The following is a 24,212-nucleotide window of genomic DNA, read 5'->3' as shown; positions in this document are numbered from 1 at the left end:
GAGCAACAGATTTTAAAAACGTTGTCGAGTATGTTTCGTGAACTAACCGAATCAATCTGCATCAATTTGTCAAAAATCAGCAATTTAATATCAGAAATTATTGTAATAAAAAAATGTTTCAATTAGACTATTAGAACGACTAGAGAAAGTTATTAGTGGTAATGACTTTCTCTAGTCGTTCTAATAGTCTCATTGAAACATTTTTTTGTTACAATAATTAACCACTGGTTGAATTAAGAAATTTTTTTTTTAATTTTTTTTCATATAGAAAGGTTATGCAATCACTGTGAAAACTGATTTTTGGCATCATATATACACTAAGGTCTTTTTTTATGCGGTCTTTTTTATGCGGTGTTTTATGCGACTTTTTTATGCGAAGTTTCAGAGTTATGCGGTTTTTTTTTATGCGAATTTTCAGAGTTATGCAGTTTTTTTTATTGTGTATATGGAAGTTATATAACCGTGCAATGAGTATTATATTTTGTAGCATTCGCAAGGGCAATCGTACGATATGCCCTAATCACCTGTTAGTAACGAATTGACAAAAACAGCAATGGTTTTCTGGAACGTGATGTTACTGTGAAAAAAAATCAACTTTTTCGACGGTAAATTAATTCCTGTTTGCATCCCACAATATTAAATAAGGTGTGCTTAACCTTTGCTAAGAAAATGACCTACATTTTTTTTCACTGATTCGAATTCAAATTCTTTGTAAATTCAAGATTAAATTGAATTTTCTGATCTTTCCTGATTTTCCAGATTTTTTTTTCACGATACCCTGTTATAAACTGAACACTGTCACAACATTTTCAAACGATAGCAACAAGATATTTTCCAATGTTAGTAATTTCAGACATTGCCTCAGAGTACTTAATACCAAAAAAAATCTGATTTCAGCATCAACTTCCGATATAAACTTAGATCAAGATTGAGCAAAACATGCTCTATGGAATACAAATTCAAAACTGTATTCCGGTCGTATTGGTGCGTTACTCAGCTGATAAGAAAATACATGAAAATAATCGAATGAACAGATTAATTGAACCATTACAAAAACTTTTCCTTTCAACAATGTCAGTAGTAATACTTTTTCGGCAAGCTCACAAGTACAAAATAATATGTCAGTGTTTAGATTACATTGTCTCTTAGCCAGCAAAAACAGGTGCGAAACAAAGTTTAAGATACCACCCATAAATGGTAATTATAACCAAGACGTCACAGAAGCAAAATATGGTCGGATCACATAAAAAGCCACAATATATTCGAAGTTATACTTCCTTTGCAGAGAGTGTCGTGCTGATTTAACTCTGAAGAAAAATCAACATCTGGTTATATAGATGTCCACCACATTACGTGTTTGCGATAACCAAAACAGTATCGCGTGATATTTAAAAGGCCAACCAAATAAATAGCGCAGCAGGACGAAACTCTCTCGGTTATAGTAGCGCAAACAAATACATACAACGATATAGATACAGTTCGAGAAGAAAAAGAGAGAATCACCTGGAAAAGAGAGAGAGAGAGAGAGAGAGAGAGAAATATTTTCGAAAGGACGAATTTAGTCCTTCGCTGTATTTTTTTTTCAATGATCCCATGACGACCGTGTAGTAGTGCCCGCATACGCATGGCTGCCAAATGGCTGACTAGACGCTGCCAGCTATAAAAATATAGCTGGCAGACATTCTGGTGACCGACTGCCTCGCCGCTGCCAGAAATACAACTCAAACGATACAACCGTATCCACCAGGATTTTTCCACATTGAAATCTTTGACATTTTCAGCGAAGGTGAGAAGATGAAAACGCTTGGCTAACTTAGATACAGGCGACTTTGTTTTGTCAAATTGGATTTGACAACCGTCACTGAATCGATTTTGGTAGCCGTCTGGTGGCCATGGCTGCCCAGGTAGCCAAAACGCTATGCGGGTGAGCATGATAATGCAAATGTATCGTTGAATCATATGATTACGCATATATACAATGTTGTAGCCATGGTACTAGCAGTTAGTTACAGAGATTGGTTTGGACAGTGCTACCAGTGAAACGATGAAAATGCTTTGTACAATAAAGTCGTTTCCGTTTAGCAATGCTTCCGCCGGTTCGATTTTTTTGTCCTAGTTATTTGTACTGTATTTCTTAGTAACTGCCCCGTTATTATTACAACAAAGCTGAAGCTAAATTTAGAACTGATTGAAATATTGAATTTACTTTATTATGGTACTGTGGCCAACATCCCACTACTGACCATGATATTTTTGACAACACTGCCCTCCAACACCAAAACGATGCCGACCAACGAGAGAAAATACAGACTACCCTCTACTATTACTCCAAACATAGATGCAGCTTTCACCTTACCCGATGGCACATAAAGAAAGAAACAAAGATAACTGCATATAGTTGGAAACCTGTAACTGCGAAATCACACTCTAGGAAGGACAGCGCGATATTACCAGCAATACCCTACTTACCCCATAAACCAGTCCACGGTGTCACGCAGATATTCTGGAAGTCGCTCCAGTTTGACGGCCTTTTCTAGTTACTTGAATCACTCAGCAAAAGTAGAATTGTAACGGGTCGAGTATAGTTCAAAGCCCCACCTGAACCAGGTATTAGGAACTGCTATGTTTGTGACCAACAGCCTTCAATTGCTGCTGCTGGTCGTCCTACTGGAACTGGACAAATCACCAAAAATAACACTCTTATATAACAATTCACTTTTATATAGGGGATAACGGAGCACTTTATGTTTCGTTTCCAGCTACGATCTAAGTACACTTTCAAGATAATTGAATTTTGATATCAACACACACTCGCATTTTCCTGTAAGCAATGGGATCGTTACATTTGTAGTAGAAGAATCTTCAAGCTATTCAAGCAAACCACACTCTTCATCTGGATTGCTGCGAAATGATTTTCAATAATTGGTTTTTTTATTTTGACTCTTGGGTCGACTACCGAAATAACGATAAAACACAACTTCGAGAAGAGCTTCTTTTTACTTCGCGGTCTAGTTCTGACCCCTCAACTCGCGAATATAGGAATGGTGTTCTACTGGGGGAAGGATACGCCAATGAAGAGTTTAAAAACTTATTCTCTCACGTAAACACCTTAGACTTTCCTCATTTTCTAGGAAGGAAACATTCCACACACAAACTATCTTTAAATTTGGAATGACATATTTTTCACTGCGACTTCTGAACACGACCGTCCGATGTGTCCGACGACTTTAAAAATAGCAGTTTTTTTTCCAATCCACCACCGAACGTCCTACAGTGCATCGTAGCCGTGACTCGTCATCATTTTGCTGCCAATGCTATGCTAACACTAGAAACCATCGAATGCAGCAGCTGCGAGGGTTGCTGCGGGAAGCTGCCAGTGCGACTTGGAAGTAGTGCCGTAGGTTTCCGTAACAGATTTTGCTTCCGCTTTTCACTTCGGAACTTACACAACAATTTTTCACGTCACTCACGCGGGTTGCCTTATGCTGTGTCACGAACGGAACCTGATATCTCTCTTTCGTTGTCGAATATTATACACCTGCTTGGTACGTTTCTTCCTTGCTCTCGCTCTCTTTTCTTAGCACAGAACTGGTTTGTCCTCTCCTGGAAAGCGCATCTCTACAGGACGGCAACAGAAGATCTCGCACTGCGCTGGGATCCTACTATGGGCCGCTGAAAACAAGAAACGAAAGGTTAAGATTTCAGCCAATATATTTTTGCCTTTCATCGAGAAAAAAAGAAGTTCTGAAAGTTTAAAATTTCCATGAATCTCAAAATTCAAAAAATTGCATTGCTGATAGTTGACCACAATAATTTTAAGTCAGCTTCAAAAATTCTTAGTTGATCGAACTATCTTTTTTAAGTTAGTCGATCTATATCAGTGAAAAAATAAAAAAAATCAACTGACTTCACATACCACGATTGCGATGAAACTTTGCATCCGTCTCCAGTATGGAAAATCGTCTATTTTGCACGGAAGGAGCTGAACTGGTCCCGACTCAAGATGGATTTTTAATGTGGAACACATTTTTGTTTTCTATATAGCGGTGCAAACTAGAAACTCAAGAAAAATACACGTAGAAATGTAGTCAGGTTTTGAACAATTACAGCTCAGTCAATTTTGTATCAATTATTAATATTATGTCACCACTTGATTGGAAATATTTCTACGTATTGATTTGAATGTTCATAGTCATGTATTTTTAATTTTATATCATAGAAATGTTGATTAATAGCTAGCAGTGTCCTATTTTGGCTACAAAAAATCTCCGGCATACCGGATTTCCCTGCCATAGTCGACAGTTTTGAAGGAGTAAGCGATATATCAAAGGGAAAGCAGCGCTCTGATTGGTCAGTCGAAGCAAAAGCAAAGCTGTTGGAAGCACGCGAATCTACAAATAGAAGCGAAATTATAGCTAACGTTTTAGTCTTATGCGTAGCTTGCTAGAGGTAGGTTGTTGCTACACAGCAAGATAAAAAGTGCCATAAACGATTTGAAGCTTTTATTGGTATGCTCTGATCTTGTGTCATGCAAGATTGGATGAAATCCCATGTTATGTCGTTTCGCCTGAGAAATTGACAACTACCCCAGGGTAAATTTTGAGTGCATAAGACTAATTTATATAAAATGAACTCGATTGATAATGAGAAATATTTTATCGCTTCAACCGAAATCGCAAAATGGTAGTAATGCTAGAGAAACGCTATAAAAATAACTGCTTGCATATAAAACATGAGCACAAGCTTGGTGAAGAGAAGCTTAAATATCGATATCCGTATCGCAAGCATGTATAAACATTTAATTGTATACATTTGGGCTATTGATGTAATTTCGTCGGCTACGAAACAAATACAAATCACGATAAATAGAGTCTATATTCTGGGTTCGCGTGTTCGGTGTTGATTCCTAATAAGGATCAATCTAAGCAGACTCTTATGCATTTGCGGATTCAAAAGTGTGACGATTAATTGAAAATGTCAATCATTGGAAATTTTGGTTGCCTTGTTCCACATCAACGGCTCGAACAACCCCCTTGGGACTGATCCTTGTAGTTTTTGAAAGGATTAATGTACTTTTACATGAATTTCCTCCAAATCGTCATAACACGGGAACTGTTGCATAAAAATGATGTCCCAGAAATAATTATAAAAACCCTTCTTAATCCACCTAGTGGTGTGATAATGGCTTCCTCTTTCTTCAAAACAGTCTCATACAAATATTTTTTATCTTTTAATTGAATAATTTGTGACACTAATTTGGACTCATATATGACAACAATTAATTCAGATTGAATCGAGTAGTTCACAAAAGCATTCTTCAGTGTTTATATCACATAGAAGGCATCATTTTTTCAACCAAGCGCTTGACTTTTGCGTTGCCTATTTGTATGAGAAGAAAAAAAAACCTTCTTAGTCCACTTAGTGGAATTTTCATAGATCTTGAAAAATCACCATAACCAAAAGTCTTAGAATTGCATGGCATGAAATGTCTCGAAAAAAAATTCTTTTTTTGAAAATCGACTTTCTGGCAGAGATGGCATTTCACTAGAGTGATACACCAGAGCGTAGGTTTCAATTATACACTGCGGATACATTTGCTCCGCTCCACACAAAGAGGAAAGCGCACTTCTTCTCAGTGTCCAGACAGACAGACTTTGAGTGCGTTCTTGTGTTGAAAGAAGCTGGTGCGAGAGAATAACATTCTCTTCGCACGAATCACTCTCACGTGCTCTCGCCTAAATACACCCAAGTTAACAGAGTTAATAGAGAGTAGATCTTGCCTTGCTATGAAAAAATTGCAATGAGAACTGAAAATTTAACGATAAATTGTTTTATTTTGCTGATTTTGCGTGCCCCACGCTTCTTCTACGCAAACCATACACCAGAGTGCTCACCGGCGTGTACACCTCTGTGAAAGTATCTGCATCCACCTCAGAGAATTTATTAGCTAATGCTCTAGCACTTTGGTGCGATTCAGTGGAAGAGGTAAAAGGAAATAAACAAACGCACTCATGATGCGTGAAAGAGAAGAAGTCCCAGAAAGTCGATTTTCGAAAAAAAAAAATTTTTTTGAGATAACACTAAATCTCCACGTTTCATGCAATTTTAAGGTTTTTAAAAAATAAAATTTAAAAAAAACGGTTCGATTTCGGAAATTTCATGTACTCTCCCCTATGGTGCTTTATCAAGATCGAAAATTTTCAAACTTTAACCGCTGGGCAGCACCCCTTACTCATGACCGATTTAGCTCAAATTTTGCATGAGGACTTTTTCGAGGTGCTTAAACTTTTCAGCACTAGCGCTAAATAAGCCACCCAAAATAAAGGTAAATAACTCGAAAATATTCGACACGTATTTTTTTATTTCAATATGGTACGTAAAATTTCTCGAGATATGATTTTTTGAAATTTCGCGTTTTCGAAAAAGAGCCTTTTTTCAACAGCCTATACTGTCAAATCTAAAAAAGATACAAAAATTCGTCCAAGACATGAAATGTGCGTCTTTTCCTTAGCTTTCAAATAAGCGATTCCATAAAACAAACTTTAAAGTTAATAAAATGAAAAAAGTTAAAAATTAATGAACAAATAAAAAAATTCAAAATCTTTTAACTAAATCTTGGCAAAGTTTCAGAGTGGATACTTTCAATACTTTCGGAGCAGTGATTTTTGAAATTACGACCCGCACGCGCGTAGCGTACCGCAGCGCAATTCGCTCGGATACGGGCTTAACTTGTCGACACATGTCGCGCCACAGATAGAATACTAATTTTGTCAGTTTATATATATATATATATATATATATATATATATATATATATATATATATATATATATATATATATATATATATATATATATATATATATATATATATATATATATATATATATATATATATATCGAATTTTGCTGATAATACCATAAAAGGTGAATAGAGATAGAAAAGGTTCACACTATCAAAGATAAATAAAGAGAAGATCGTGTTTTAGCGATATTCCAAGCAACAAAGTTTCAAAATTTATCTTCATCCTATTCAAATCAATCTATTCTTAAGCGTACAATATTGAAATAATGCTTTCGAATGAAGTTATTGCCACATTTAACTTAATCAACAAATCACCGAGATACAAGCGCTCCGATACGATACGATATAGAACTTTTATTGTAACTGAATTCATTATAGAATGCAATATTGACATGTAAACTAAACTATCGCATTATTCCCACATGGATGGGCTATGTAATGTCAGTTAAGCCAAAAAAAACGCTTCAAATCCGGTTCGAAAATCTATCGCCGAAAGTTCTAAATTAGCATGCTAGTTACCGGAAATCAAAATTAACATCAAATGGTTTTCAATATACTCAAGCGACCACGGTGGATAGCAGACAGAAAATGGCATGCACACACCACAATCAGTGCAAAAGCGACCATCCACCGAGCCAATGGGTGTAACTTTTATTTTTATCATTCACTTCCATTCGCGCCACATCCAAGCCTTTGCTGAGCTAAGTATGTGTCGGCACATATATTTAGGCCCTTATTACCAGTATCACTTCCACTTTCACATTCACTTCACTTACATGTCACTTCACTTGATTTTCCCTTTTACCAATATCACACACAGTGAAATAATCACTGTAGCGACAAAAAGCAATTTTCCAACAGAATTTTGGTGATGTGATGTTCGTAATAACCACAAGCTAATCTAAGTAATTACTTTTTTCTCTGAAGCGACTTCCGTAGTAAGGACCTACATTCACTTCAAATGATTTCCACCGTGAAGTGATACCTATAAAGGTCACAATCACTACACTTGGTTTTCACCGTGTAGTGATACCGGTAAAAAGGACCTTAGATTCTTTTTTGTGAGATTTGTTCTGTCCAGAACAATCGTGGATGACATCATTATGGCAAACTGTGATTTGCTCGTGAAAACATAGGTTAATTTAAACCGATTTTTCATAGTACACTACTGAAATACTCAACCGACGTTGCCTCATATGTTTAAGTTAAATGTTTCCGAATCGATTGATAGTTAAACTGTATAAATCTATCGACAAATGACTGAGTTATAAGTGTTCAAAAATATGACAGAAAAAGGTTCACGGAAAATTTAGCATGTTTTAGTTGACACCTGGTCCCGTGTAGTGAAGAGTAGGGCATTTTTAAGGACAAAAAGAATTATAAATAACGAACACGTTTTGACATGAACACGATTGACGCAAAACTAAATTGACTCAACGTGATCAAACTAACTGACGTCTGTCTGTCACATGAAAGCGAGTTTACGTAGTTGAACCATGGATCAAAACAATTACCGGTTTATAAGATATTTAATCTGTCCGGTTTAGCACCGATTTGAACAAATTTTTTGACTCTCTGGACTTTTTTCAAGATATGTTCAAAGTATATATATATATATATATATATATATATATATATATATATATATATATATATATATATATATATATATATATATATATATATATATATATATATATATATATATATATATATATATATATATATATATATATATATATATATATATATATATATATATATATATATATATATATTTATACATATACATATATATATATATATATATATATATATATTTATATATATATATATATATATATATATATATATATATATATATATATATATATATATATATAAATATATATAAAATATATATATATATATATATATATATATATATATATATATATATATATATATATATATATATATATATATATATATATATATATATATATATTAACAGAAAAACGAATGATAGTGATCCGCGAGGTGACATTAGCAGTCCAACATAATCTGCTATTGCACTGATGAGCCAAATGCGAAACGTTGTTTTACGTTAAGCTTAAAAAAAATTATAAACAGAAATCGTAAATCTACAGTATTGTACTGTATCCTTGACCCACATCATGCGTACTGTTTTTTTTTTCTTAAAAATACTGTACTGATTGTGCTGTATTTTCCCATGGAAATAATGGCGATTGATGATTAATTCATTTTGTATTAGTTTTTGATGAACTGAAAATATCTTTTTCCATTGGGTAATAAAAAATTCGATTGAAATGATGGAAATGATCAACAAATTTTTTTTTTTTTTTTATAAAATGTGTACTGCAGAATGTACTGTTTTCTAAAGGTCAATGTACTGTATTTTCTCGATTTTTCTGGGAAGTGCACTGTTTTTCGTCGAGAAAAATATACCGAAAGATTAGAAAGAACAGAAGTTGTAGTCGTGAATTTTTGGTTTTGTTTTCGTAAAACACTTTTTACAAAAATATCCTAGGTATAATCTAATTACAACTTCAGTATTCGAAGAAAAAATGAACATACACACAGTCTATTTTGCTTAAAATTATTCAACACAGCATTTTACTATTTGTATTGTTTCTAATTGAAAATTTATAACTTCACTCTATTGAATAAAACAATCCATGATAAATTTTTTAGTGGCTAAATTATAATTGAGTAGAAAAATCTAGTAGTATTGAAATCTTTATTATAAGCTTCAGGAATCGAACAACTATTATTATTGTAGAAAATAGAGCACAAAAACTTACTTTTTTGTGTTGATCAACAATTATAGAAGCAAGATAGGTTCAGGTAAATCGAAATGCTTTTGAAAACCGAGTCAGTTTCGTTTGTCACCTTTCCTCGACGAAGAAGATTATACTCGCACGTCAAAAAGTCAAAACACTGCGCTTCCACTCACACCGTAGTAAATTTACACAATCAGGAAGAGGAAAATTGATATTTTGCGTTCGTGAACCATATCGTGGGAATCGAGAACCACAGAAAACGTTATATTTTTTTAATTAGATTTTTGCACTTCGACTTGATCACATCGCTTAGAATTTAATGTTTTTTTAAGACACCGAAGATCGAACTACGGGAAAACTGCACTAATAGATAAATATGATACCGTTTGCACTGACGATTTTCACTTATTTCACACATAATCCGCAATCTGCGAGAAAGAAGATATTCGCTCAGTATTCAGCCATTGTTGATTTGATTGAGCTCTCTCGTCACAAAAGTTGGAGAACTAATTTGTAATGTATGCGTGTCAGTGATGCCATTTTTTCCTGAGGTCAAAACCGTAGATTTGGCTCCAAGTCTACTTACACTCGTATATCTCGGTTGATTTTTCATTAGGGCGTATAAGCAAGTAACAGTTTCTCTTTAATCACTCTCTCTTTCGATTATTGTGATGTGATTATAAAGAGTTTTTCTTTGATTTAACTGCACTGTTCGAAAGACGAAAGTTTCGGGTATCATTTTATGCTAAGAGTTGAGTGATAAACGTGGAAACCGCTTGGTATTTAATAGAAGAGAAAGTAAACAAAGAGAAACTGTCACTTGCTTATACGCCCTAATGAAAAATCAACCGAGATATGTTACTTTGATACCAACTTGCCATGTGCGACTCTTTCGACTGACAACTCTTCGCTCCAAATATGGACAAAATAAGTAATTAAATACATCTAAAAATATGTTTATATATAAAAATAGTCCGTACCAAATACAAATAGATAAAAAATCTACGTAATATTAACAGCTTGAAATTCTTAACGACTAATCTTTGAAGGTTGATGTTTGATAACTTTAATGATTGGACATATGAAATATCTATAAAAATGTTGCCTTATGAATTCAAACGAAATTTTTAGGAACATTGTGCGAAATTTCTATGACAAACAAAACTCATATATTGTTGAATTCGTGAGCTGTTCGCATGAAAACTATAATAGTGATAGCTGAGATGTATATTAATCTTATGAAATGGTGATTTTCGTGATTTTGCTGCATCATAAGATTTGTCTTATGGTTTTCACTACTCAATTTGCCTGAGTATAAAGGTCTATCCGCAGATCCGCAAAATACACAAAAGTCAGAAGATCTACCGATAAATCTATAGGGTTAGCATCGCTGGCAGCGTTGCCAGGTCATTTTTCCAAAAATTTGTTGTATTCGGCGCAAAAATCTTTTTGTACCATACCGGTATCAGAATCTCGCCAACGGGAATGAGACCAAAGCTCATTTTAGTGAGCAAAAAAAAAGCGCAACCTTTTCGCCTGTCTATCCATGCTATCATCAAAAATCGGTATTTATCTGTACGATCCATGAATTACAATTAGAGTACACTTCTGTATTGCGGTATAGAGGTCAAACATCTGTATAAATCAGAGATGCCAGATATTTTCTTTGGAAATCTGTATTACTCTCTATAAAAAAACTGTATTTATCTGTATTCACTAACAAAATTAAATTTTAACAATAAAATGATGTTAAAAGATGTTATTCCAACACATTATTGCTGTAGAATGGTAGATTCAATGAGTCCAAGACTTTGCTTCTCATCACTGCAATCAAATACTAATAGATTGCACATACGAAAAACTTTTTATTTTGCTTCTTGGGAGATTCGCATTAAATTTAAGAAATCTGTATTCTGTATGCGTATGTAAAAATTTGTATAATACAGATAAATCTGTGTAAATGGCATCTCTGGCATAAATACCTATAAATCGGTATACCTGGCAACGTTGATCACTGGTGCGTTTCACGTTCAGAGCGAAAGAGAGAAAACTCTAATAAAATGTAAATAATCTGAATGTGTGCGAAATTTGTTGACAGTAAATCGATAACTACATAACGATAATCAGAGTTGCCAGAATATTCTTACAAAAATCGTTATTCGGCGCAAAAATCTATCTGTACCAAAATCTTTACTACATGTGGCACTAGGAAATTGTGACCGGGATTCATGCTAACCCAGGCGAAAACCGAAAATCAGTATTTATACAAATAATTATATATATATATATATATATATATATATATATATATATATATATATATATATATATATATATATATATATATATATATATATATATATATATATATATATATATATATATATATATATATATATATATATATATATATATATATATATATGGCAACGTTGAACGATAACTTATGACAACAGAACTACACGAATATTGTGGTTAATTTCTAGGACAGGACCAGACAACTGGCTTCTTTTCCAGAAAAATATTTTACTTCTTATTCCGGTTGCTCCCTGCTGTAAATAATAAATGCCTCGGGATCACTGTTACCAGTAGAGATAATTATTTATTCTGAAAACTTTCTCCCCTTATAACATGCAATTATTTATCATTTGAAAACACTTAGACAAATGTTATATCGGTCAAAAATATAGCTCTGGATTCATTTTGATCAGATGTTTGTTTTGAAGAAAACGTTTAGTTGAAACAGCTTAATAAAATTTTTCTAAAACACTCAATTTTGGGTAATTAGTTTTTGCAGCTTTATTAACTAAAGTCGGTATTCAACATATTCTATTTGAGAAAAATAATAACATACAGAAGTATCCAAAGATTCGGTGCTATTCTCAACCAACATAATCAATATTCTCGTCCATATCACACTTCGTGATTTCAGGCTTTCTCTTTGTATCATCCAGTGATTGTTAAATGTACTCGTATACTTTCCGCATTGACAGGACTTAAAAACAAATTGAACTTAAATCTTATTGAAATTAATAACTTTGAAAAGATGACCCGAAAAATAAAATATCCAATATCAAGCTACATTGTTACCGACGATACTGACAACACTTTTTCTACCACCCTGCAGTAATATTGATTTCAACAACTTGTACTTGCTTATGTCAATTTCAACCAATCACGAGCTGGTCCGAAATTGGTCCTAAAAGTGGATTAACAATTGTCAGGTCCTGTCCTAGGTTAATTTTAACTTTTGGTTAAAATCTGACACACGAGTGGTTCACGCTTAGAAAAAGTTACTCACAGTTTGAGTACTAGTTACTCATTTTCAAATGATACATGGAAACGTCGAAAATTAAGCAGTTATCATCAATGATATTGAGTAACTCCTACTCTAAATTTGAGTTTAATGCAAGAACTCGTTTTTTTGTTACTATTCGCAAGATCAGTCTAAAAGTTGTAATAACCATTTGTAGCAACAGGTTGTATTTTTTGTTAGTGAGATCGCATATTTCGAGGGTGAGTCGCTCAACACAAACGGTGTTGTGTCTGCAAAAACCGGAATGATAAACGAGACAGCTGAAGAAAATAACAATATATAATATTTTTACTTAGACATAAAATGGAGTGTGTTTTTACAAAAGAATAGTTGTGAATCGTACTGCTTGAAGCTGCAGAAAGAGTTGCGTCCTCGATATTCATCGACTGCTCCAGACAGTTTTTTAGGAAGTTCTGTTGTTTAAAATCGCTGGCAAGACAGCTCATTTAGTATGAGGATTTAATTTTTTCATTTTTAGTTTCTGGATCCCACGTCTCCTCCGCAAATATTAGGAGGTGCTCCCTTACGGAACTGATGACTAGTATAGCTTTAATCCTCGAAAAAAGGAGTAGTTTCCGATTATCAGCTTTTCGGAGTGCATCTGTTTCGTCTGGTGACAGTAAATATCCGATGAAATCAGCCAGTGCCAAAAAAGTAAGTGTAGTTGAAATATTAAAATAATATTTTATTATGAAACTCTTCATATACGAAAATTATAACAATAAGTTTTTATTGTTGTTTTTGATTCCCTTAAGCACCATAATCCCAGTATTTTTTTTAAATTTGAATCTTATATGTATCACTTATTCAATCAAATAGCAGTCATTTGATCTATATACAACTGCTATTTAGAACTAGGATCACCTCCATTAAAAGTTATATATAAATTTTATAAAACTAGTCATATGGTATAGATAAACCTATCTATATTAATTCGAAATGAATATAATATGCGCTTCATAAATTGTTTCAATGTATGTTGTGTGGATATCTAATAATTGTTATAGGGCGTGCCAATAAATTTGACTCAGACTGGAAATTTCATTCGTTATATGAAAGTTTTGTAAAAATTACGTTACGAAGAATTTTATGTTTCATAAGATTATCTTATATTTTTGACATGATGTTCAATACACTTTGTAACTATCATTGGAAATACTAATAGTGAAAAATCATTAGAATATCATATAATGTGAAAATGAAAATTTAGCTCAGTGTATGATTGGTGCCTGAGCGTAACTGGCATGTATGTTAATTTGCGATTGACACACTACTCCAAGCGACCACCACTTGATATAGTATTGAGTTCAATTACTTAATATTTTAATACAATACATTCAGAAAAGGAGCAATTTTTTTGCAAATTTGGTATATGTGAAATAAAATTTCACTCAAAATTTGAGTGATAGTTACTCTATTTTTGGTACATGTACAAATAAAGTATTACTCAGTAAATGAGTAGATTTTACCGAAATATCGTTTCCAGTGGAAGAACTCAAATTTGAGTAACTTCGGAGTTACTCTAAATTAGAGTTGTTCCACTTTTTCTGTAGATGAGTGAGATCTTACTCATTTTTTGAGTAACTATTTTTAAGCGTGTTAATTTGATGTTGTCAAAAATAACCCTGCTTGATTATTTTTCGACACTGAAGAAAATCTTTCAATGAAAATTCTATTTAATCTATTAATTCTTTAGTTGAAATTATTTACAGTGGAAAATAAACCCAAATAACTTTCCGTCCATTAAATTTTTAAACGGGCCGCAGTTTTAGTTAAATTTAAATACGCGACACAGAATAACCGCTTAATGGTCAGATTTCAACTAAAAGCTAAAATTAACCGCGAAATGGTTCACAACCTTAATTTCGAAATATCGATCGTCTCACGACCCTCTCAGCAGACCGTTCAATTTTGTTGGTCTTTGTGCGCTTGTTGAACGACATATTGCACGAAATATTCGTTCAATATTGCTGGAACGGTTTGTTGTTGTTTTTTCTCTTGCAAAAATAGTGTGAAAATTAAGTGGTACCTTTACATAGAAAGAAAATTTGTTGTTATTCTACGTGAAGTAGAAGTATTGTGCAGGTATGCAGTGTTAGTTGAAATAAATAAGTGGAATAAATTTCAGAAATTCTGCAGTAAAACTAGTCCAACGGGGCTCCAACTCCTCATGTTAAAAATGGCTCAACAATGGACCTCTGTCTGCTGGGTTTGTTGAACGAAAAAAAGGCATACGTTTCAACGGTCTGTTTCAAAATCGGCAAACGAAGGTCCAGTGTTGGCCTCCCGTTGAACGATTGATTGGACTTTCATTGGACCAATGATCCAACGTATTGGACCAATAAAGACCACCGTTGAACGTTTTTATCTAAGTGGGGACAAAAAAGAATAACTGAAAATGTGGCAGCATTGCCAGGTATACCGATTTGTCGATAATAATACCGATATTTGCCCTCAATTCAGTAATAGAGGTATATTCTTCTGAAATACCGATTATGCATTATTGATACATAAAAATACCAATTTTGAGTGTTCGCTTGTTTATAAATGATGAATTGTGGTTGAGGAACCTTATATATAAAAATTAATCCCGGTCACCCACACGGTCTGGTACAAATGTTGTGTAGATTCAAATAGAGATATACCGACGACACGACCAGGCACTCCGAAGAAAAATAAGTATTAAAACTGTTCGCTAACGATTCACCGCCAGTTACCACAAATCTAGCGACCCCTTGTAAATGATAAAAATAATCTTCTCGAGCAACACTGTTTAAGTTGCTATGGACTAGTTACCAAGGAACCCCAAAACAAATAAACATGTTTTGACTGCGGTGGAATAGTTTTATTAGTGTTAAACTTTGTCCAAATTAAGCAGAAATGCATTTAAATGAACTCGATTTTCGGAATTTAATCTAAACTATGGATGAAACCAACGAACGAGGACAATGATCTGCTTCCAGCGATTCATCCGTACACTTCAACTGCTAGCTTTTCTGGGCAGTAGGATTCGGTGTAATATGCCGGTGTCAAAATTGTTTTGTGTCGGTTGATTGCGCAGCAGTGGAAACAGTATTTCACTTTGTTGGCCACTATTCGAGGATTACTAGTGGAGTTCCACGAAGAATTTTACCGTACGTTATGCAGGTACCGCAGAGCACTAGCCTCGCTCAGCTCGTTGTCCATGTTGTTTGCTCGTTGTGTTTCCATGTCTTCCTTCTCACACAACGGTTCCAAGTCAAGACCTGAATTTTGAACTTGGCTTTATAAAAGACATAACTCATACTTCTCAATTTTTACATTCCGCTCGAGTCAGGTAAATCCATTAAAATGTTCCATAATATAATAACCGATCTGAAATTTATTTTGTTTACATTCATCTTGCCTTCGATATGCAGTAACCAAGGTTATGGTGGCTGTTATTCAAAATCAATAAATATATCAACTTGTGCTGCCAGTTTAAAAAAATTCACTAGCGTTTTCGATTTGACATTTCCAGTTACTGAGGGGTAGTTAAATTTACGATACAGTTTTGATAGACGAGTGGCAGGTCGTGTCGTCGGATATACTACAGATAAATTTTCGCATCTGACACAGGTTTTTGGAAAAATGACCTAGCAACCTATCTTGACCGGGCTTGATAGTGGCATGAGCATAACTCGATCATCTGGCGACAAAACGACAAATTTAAAATAAAACGTTTTTCAAGACAGTTAGTTTACGTTTCGTCTTTGAATAATCAGTGCATAGCAGCTTATGTTGAGCTTTCATGATAAAATGACGCGATTGGTCAGAGCAACGATTAATAGAGTGATGTGCTACGTCCGAGTATCTGGGACGCTCTAGAATCCCTTCGAATCACGGAGAGTGCTACGGCAAGGTGATGGACTCTCTTATATCTTGTTCAATATTGCCAAGATTAGCTGACGATATTGACGATTGTGTCACGTAACCTTGAGAAGATGACGGAAACCTACATCGGACAGAAAGCTGAAGCTAGGCGTATCGGACTGGCCATAAATGCGTCATAAACAAAATACATGAGAGTAAGAGGCTCTAGACGAATATTGATAGACGGTGACCAGCAGACAAATTCAGAGACGTATTTTGGACTCAGAAAAACCCTTCGATCGATAAAAGCTGGTAGACGGAACGTGGAGACGGCGTATGAATCACGAATTGCAACAGCTGCTAGGAGAAACACCTTTCGTACGGACAGCTAAAATCGGACGTCTACGATGGGCTGGGCATGTCATAAGGATGTCGGACGACATCCCAGTAAAAATGATTCTTGAATCTAATCCGACTGGTACAAGAAGAAGAGGAGCGAACCGAGCAAGGTGGATCGATCAAGTGGAGAATGATCTCAGAAGCATGTGTGCCTTGAGTGGCTAGCGACGAGCAGCCATGCACCGAGTTATGTGGAGACGTATTCTTGATACAGCAAAAGACACCCCAAGACTATAGCTGTTAGGTAAGGTAAGTGTATTTCTCCATTCTAACCTCCATTTCAGTTCACATCGTACATATACAAGTGTTCATTCATAAACATACAAACGTAGGTTTGTCTTTATTGTTGCTTTAGCATTCTTTCTATTATATTATTAGCATTATTTGCCTATTATTAGCATCCCATTGCTGAACATAGTGTGAAAACGAACACTTGACCTGAGAAAATGGTACGGAAACACATATACGTCTGAGAATTTATCTTGCGAGTGCTCTGTTAGTATTGGCTGCTAGATTCATCATATCTGCGTCTTAGTTTACAAATGAAAGTAGAACGCATAGTACACGAGTGCCAGTAAACATATTATTTACGCTCCTATTTATTTGATTATTCACATTGATACTTTTCCATATTAATTAATGAGTGATGAAGTCCAGTTTTTATACAATACACGAGTACGGTCACGAGCCATTATTCAACGTTACTTAATAACACACATCAAACATAGCAAACATATTACAGACGAACAGACAGGACACTCAAATTAGAGTCTTCAATCATTTTAACGGTCATTTCGAATATTCCTTTAGTTGGGACAGTACACGCATATGTCATGATATCGCCACGTTACTCTATCAAAAACATCCTGTCTGTCATCTAAACTGTGTTTATTTTTTCATTTACCAACAGAGTCACCATTCATACAGAATTACCTGTAATGTATTGATTTGTATACGTCCAATCTCTATTTACTAACGGATGCGGAAGTTTGCAAAAAAAGCTCTTGCTATAAATTTATTATAAATACTTCTTGAACGCATTTGAAACATTAGTAACTAAATTACAAGAATAGAATTTTCAACACCATTTAATTTATTACTAAACGCTCAAACGCTAATAAAATAATTCCTAAAATAAGCTATAGAATCCTAGATAATATTTCGCAATTATTTGCCTATTTTTTAGATTCAAATCTGTTGATAGGAGATTTTTAAAAATTGCATTTTTAATGTCATCATGATCGGTCGAGTCTCGTACATTTTTAACAACACGCTGGATGTGATGGCATTGGTGGCCTATCGCATTTGCTAAGAACTCGACGTCACAACAAAAATAATGTAAGATGCACTTCTCTCCATTCTTTGTCTAGAACTCTAGTTTTGGCGAACATTGAAAACCGAATGAATAATGTTCATATAATCAAACATTTGGCGTTCGTTCATCTATTGAAACTTTTTCGGTAAACCAATCAACAGTCCATTGAATGTTGTGGCTGTGTCGGTGCCGAAACACTTATATGCAAGAGAGACTGCAAGATATGTTTACATAAAGCAGAAAAAAAATCACCGAAAACCTCGTTTTTATTGCTTAAAATTGTTCATCTTCAGTTTGCCAAAAGCATTCAAAGGTTTTGCATGCATAAATACTTCAACGACAAACTCATAAAAATGTGCGAAGCAACATGCTTACACGGTGAGAGCTCCACCGAAAGTGTGAAGAATGTCTTTAACTAGAAATCAATGTAACATAAACAAAGAAGAATTTCTTTATTTTAAGTGCAAGTAACTTTAATTTTGAGGAAAACTCACTCGAGTTTTGAAAAAATATTTTTTGGTGAGAAACACTCAAATTTCGACAGCTTCGTCCCTTAACTCAAAACTGAGTAGATAGGTGGTAACTCAAGGATAGAGTACGTGCACTTTTTATGAATTTGAGTGGTATGTCACTCAATTTTGAGTTATGTTCAATGAGGGTGTACGTGTCTCGTTTATTTCTCTCTTCCTTTGTTTTTTTATTTCGACTTCATTTGATATACGTCAATTAGGTTTTTTACCGTCACCGCTAACCTCAATCGGATGAACACATTTTGACAGTTCAGCAGTACTGTTTGTAAACAGAAATTTCTTTTGTTTGTTTATTGACAAATTGGATCAGACCATTTACGGTCCGTATCGCCTAAATAAAGTTTTAAAACATTTGTTCACGATTGAATACGGTTCGTTTTTGATATTTAATAAATAAAAGTGACTAGTTGCAAAGTGTAAAGATGATTGTTTTAGATATGCTCTTCGATTTTTGTTTAAGCTTGTTTGTAAACAGTACCGCTGAACTGTCAAGGATGAATACTTGTTCATTTGTGTCGTCACGATTAGGTTTTTTACCGTCACTGCTAACCTCTATCGGATGAACACATTTTGACAGTTCAGCAGTACTGTTTGTAAACAGAAATTTCTTGTGTTTGTTTATTGACAAATTGGATCAGACCATTTACGGTCCGTATCACCTAAATAAAGTTTTAAAACATTTGTTCACGATTGAATACGGTTCGTTTTTGATAATTATTAAATAAAAGTGACTAGTTGCAAAGTGTAAAGATGATTGTTTTAGATGTGCTCTTCGATTTTTGTTTAAACTTGTTTGTAAACAGTACCGCTGAACTGTCAAAGATGAATACTTGTTCATTTGTGTCGTCACGATAAAAAACCTAATAAAAAACCTAATCCCGTATGTACATACACGTGTGAATGTATTGGTGTGACTGTTTTCAGCGGTTGTGTGGTGAATACTAGTGTGAGTAGTGCGAAATAACCCAATGGATTTTGTCGAGCCGCATCGTGCCAATTATTGAACACATACCCACTTGTACGCGGCAGGCAGATTTCTCCCCAGACGGCAGGCTATGTCTGCCAGCCATTTTTGCCGGAATTCTGCCAGCCCTAAGCACAAACATAGGCTAACCCCTAAATGACAATACCTGCATCGGCCAGTATATGCCGAAAACAACGTTTTCGTTCGGCACGTCAGGAAAGACGTGGTACTTCGGTACCAAATGATAAGTGTTTTGCAAGTAGCATTAACTTTACGTCTGCTTAGCGGTTCAAGTTGAACTGTTTAAGTTTGCAATAAGCAGTTCAATTTGAACTGTTCTGCACTGACGAGTCTAAGACGAAGCGTAAAGAAAAGTAAAAACGGTTATGTGCCCTAAGCACAAACATAGGCTAACCCCTAAATGACAATACCTGCATCGGCCAGTATATGCCGAAAACAACGTTTTCGTTCGGCACGTCAGGAAAGACGTGGTACTTCGGTACCAAATGATAAGTGTTTTGCAAGTAGCATTAACTTTACGTCTGCTTAGCGGTTCAAGTTGAACTGTTTAAGTTTGCAATAAGCTGTTCAATTTGAACTGCTCTGCACTGACGAGTCTAAGACAAAACGTAAAGAAAAGAGAAAACAAAATGATGCTAAAGATGTTATTCCAATAGATTGTGATTGTAGGATGGTAGATTCAATCAGTCATTGCCGCGCTCACAAGAATATTCAATGTTGAAATTTCATATTTCTTTAATTATCTTATTAATAACAGTTGAATTGTAATTTAATATATTTATCTAGTTTGAAAATGTTGACTTCATAATTTGACATGGAATCTCAACGCCCAATATGCAACGTCAAGTCGGGTCATTCAACTCTGAGTTTTACAGTGAAGTTTCATGATGCTTTTACTTCCGTGAATATCAGTTCAAACTGATTTCAAAATATAATATAAATGGATTTCACAACAGATTTCCATATTAATTTGTGATTTGTCCGTTGATTGATAGACTTTTATCTCGTCACTGGAATGAAATACTAAAAGATAGCTCAGACAGATATGTATCTGTGAGATCTGTATAAATATGTATTAAATTAAGGAAATCTGTATAAAATCTGTACACTGTATTAAATTTGTATGAGCATGTCAAAATCTGTATAATACAGATAAATCTGTATAAATGGCATCTCTGCCCTCAACAAACTTTGATATCGGCTCGCACACATTCTAATTTCGTATATGAATAGATCTGTGCACCCTGCATCGGTATGAGTAACAAGACGTTAAATTGCTCAATATATGAAGGGCAATAACTTATTGCCATTCATATGTACTTTTTATTGAAAATATAAAACCAAGACTCTAAAAATGTAGAACCGATTCAAAACGGTTTTGCCAATCTTGTATGGCAAGAATCCGACAGAAAAAAAACGATAATAACCGCTAGGCGAAACTCTCTGCCGCCCACATTATCAGATCCGACTGGATTCCGAATCGGTGAGAAATTTTCATTCGGAATTCTGAATCAATTCCAACTCCAGTGCAACAGCCGGTTCCGAATGAATTTCACCTACAACCGGTTGATTCGGAAATCTGTCGGAATTGAGTGAGAAGATGCGGACTAAATTGTCAATGTTTCTTTTTCTTCTCCTTTTTCGATTTTGCACGTTTTCGTGCTGATTTTCAGTTTAATTTGAATGAAAACATTACATAACTGAATATACAAATTTAAATCTTCATGTTTTTCGGATATATAGAACTAGTAAATAACCAGTTCTTAGAGTTTCAACATAAACTGTTGAAATTCGCTGGAAATTTACAAAACGGCCTACCTTAGCCAGCATCATCCATTCCTCTAGCTGAAGTGTAGTGAAATGGCTTAAGGCGCCTAAATTTTATACTAACACATTCAAAAAATGAGCGAATATTCAATGACATTTATAATATCACTGTCAATCGGGTTGATCGAGCAGCTAATTCAGGCAAAAATTCTAGCACTGAACCGATCGAGCACTGAAAAATCATGCAGCCGAGTAAGAATTCATTACGCATTCAGTCATTTCGATAATGTGGGTGAGAACGGCTGTTGTATTGTTGCCAGAATTTCGGCAAAAATGGCTGGCAGACATAGTTAGCCGTCTGGGGGCAATCTGACCGCCGCGTATAAGTGGGGAAGAGCGATCTTGCAGGACGTAACGGGATACAATTTTGCCTGCAAAATTTTAACAGCAGTCGGAATCTTGCCAGGCTTCTGCCGGCAGCCAGAATTTCTCACAAGCGGGGTGTAGCGTGTAGTGTATTTTTGTTTGTAAACATTTCTTTGTTCGTGTACGTGAGAATATCGTTGTCGGACTTAGTAGTGTGAGAGTGGTGTGAATAGGACATCAGGCGCAAGAGTAAAAAAAAAAATACCTACATCGAAGTTGTGACATGAGCAGAGTTACCATATTCACCGATTTTTTTGTAAAACCACAGATTTTTTTGTCGTTTTTGCCACAGATTCTGTGTCACAGAACGCAGATTTTTTGAAAATTCACAAATTTCTACAGATTTTTATGAAAGTTTTATAAAAATGACAGGTTTTCAAAATGTTTTTCACATATTATGTTCGAAAATATACAACATAGATTTTCCAAGTTGAAATACAGATTTTAAAATGGCAACTTTGGACATGAGATGAAAGATTAATCGGCCATTTTCCATCAACATTACAGCATAAGAGGATTTTATTTTATTAATCTAAACAGTAACTGACAAATTGTCCAATTAAATTGTGAGTATCGAGTCTTTGAACCACTGTGCGTTCACGTCTCATTGAAAACAAAAAGTCTAATTCAGAGATAGGAATATTCAAACACTATAAGAATCCAATATATTTCAGCCAGGTAAAATGACTGCCGTAGATGAAAGGACGATTTATGCAAAGCTGGAAGCAATGAAAGACATTCGGTATAATTCAACTATTCTAGATTAAACTTTTCAAATAACGTATTGACTTTATTCTTCAGCACTAAAACACTACAATTGGAGAAAGTTAAATTGAAAATTATTAGGGAGGTAGAAAATGGTGATGCAGAGGAAAAATGTCTAGCCGAATACCGCAGGGAGCTTGAACTTCTTATGCAGGAAAAAATGAGTCATGTAGAAGAGCTACGACAAATCCATGCCGATATAAATGCGGTAAGATAATGATAACGATTTAAAATATTTGATGTAAATTAATTCGCATGCAGATGGAAACGGTGATTAAACAAGCGGAAGAGAATAGGATCCGATCGATCAACATGGCTAACCGCTTTCATGAAGAGTATGTTCCGCTTAAAACGGACGTTGATACAATGCGTCGGGAATACCTTGGATTGGAACGACTTCCCGAACTACACGAAGAAGAGGGATCAATAATCTCTCCAGAGTAGTAAACTATTCCTTTTTGCCAATGATCTCTTATTCATTCTGAATTTGTTTACAGTCGTTTTCAGAATTATTATACGGGCAACAAATCAATTACAAATCCTGGAACTACATTCGCAAGGCCTCCGCTTTCTGCTCATCACCCGTTGCCGCCGGATGGACCCGTAACGTCACTTCAACCTTCAGCTCCACCAGGATTTTTGGCACCACCACCCGTTGCCATGCGCATTAATAAACCACCGGAAATGCCCACCAATCGGCTCCAGCCAGCTCCATCTACGATTGGAATCGGTCATCCGACGTTCAGGTCTGATTTCAATGTCAATCTGAGGTGATTTTTTTGTTTGTTTTGATTTTCTGTTGTTTTCTGATGTAACGCCACCAAACTTGTGTTTAACAATTAAACCCTTTAGTTAAGTTTCCTCGCCTCACTCAATCCTTCCATTTCAACGATAGAATGAAGAAAGTTTAATATTTTTATTTATAGACAACAACCACCACCGATGAAGTCGTGTCTTTCGTGTCATCAACAGATCCACCGCAACGCTCCGATTTGTCCGTTGTGCAAAGCCAAAAGTCGATCCCGCAATCCGAAGAAGCCAAAAAAGAAGGAACACTAACCCATACGATTTTGTGTTCAGCCGCCCATCATATTTAAACGAAAGCATTTCTTCTTATTTAGCGTGCAAAATTTGCTACGGCAGGCTAAAGTTTTTAATACTATGACTGATTATGTTCTATTGATGAAAAGTATTTAATGAATAGTAGTAAGAGATTTTGTTTCACATCAAACATTATCTAGTTTTTTATACTAAAATGTGTGTGTTTATATATCTAGCCTCTTGAAATATA

General features: G+C 34.8%; 2 protein-coding genes across 4 annotated transcripts in view; one reads left to right on the top strand and one right to left on the bottom strand.

Moving 5' to 3' along the window:
- The window catches only part of LOC131435315 (MOB kinase activator-like 2), a 220,864-nt gene extending 210,809 nt beyond the window's left edge, over window positions 1–10,055 (bottom strand). The window contains exons 1-2 of the mRNA XM_058603038.1: window positions 9,609–10,055; window positions 2,470–3,672 (exon numbers count right to left, since the gene is read on the bottom strand). Of these exons, the coding sequence (XP_058459021.1) occupies window positions 2,470–2,474 (5 nt within the window). The 5' untranslated portion in view covers window positions 2,475–3,672; window positions 9,609–10,055. The remainder of the gene's footprint in view (window positions 1–2,469; window positions 3,673–9,608) is intronic.
- Window positions 10,056–22,597: 12,542 nt separating this feature from the next.
- On the top strand, window positions 22,598–24,212 carry LOC131438603 (zinc finger C4H2 domain-containing protein). 3 transcript variants are annotated; one of them, XM_058608727.1, is made up of 6 exons: window positions 22,598–22,722; window positions 22,831–22,898; window positions 22,958–23,129; window positions 23,183–23,361; window positions 23,419–23,691; window positions 23,848–24,212. In XM_058608727.1, exons 2-6 carry the CDS (start codon window positions 22,840–22,842, stop codon window positions 23,978–23,980), a joined length of 816 nt encoding a protein of 271 aa, XP_058464710.1. In that variant the 5' UTR covers window positions 22,598–22,722; window positions 22,831–22,839; the 3' UTR covers window positions 23,981–24,212. The 3 variants fall into 3 exon arrangements, with proteins under 3 accessions (XP_058464710.1, XP_058464711.1, XP_058464709.1); XM_058608728.1 differs by having other exon boundaries at window positions 23,183–23,364; window positions 23,419–23,667; XM_058608726.1 differs by having other exon boundaries at window positions 23,183–23,364.

Source organism: Malaya genurostris, chromosome 3 (assembly GCF_030247185.1).
Source record: "Malaya genurostris strain Urasoe2022 chromosome 3, Malgen_1.1, whole genome shotgun sequence".
Classification (NCBI taxonomy): domain Eukaryota; kingdom Metazoa; phylum Arthropoda; class Insecta; order Diptera; family Culicidae; genus Malaya; species Malaya genurostris.
Note: the sequence above shows the minus strand (reverse complement) of the source record. Positions and strands in the feature narration are given on the sequence as shown.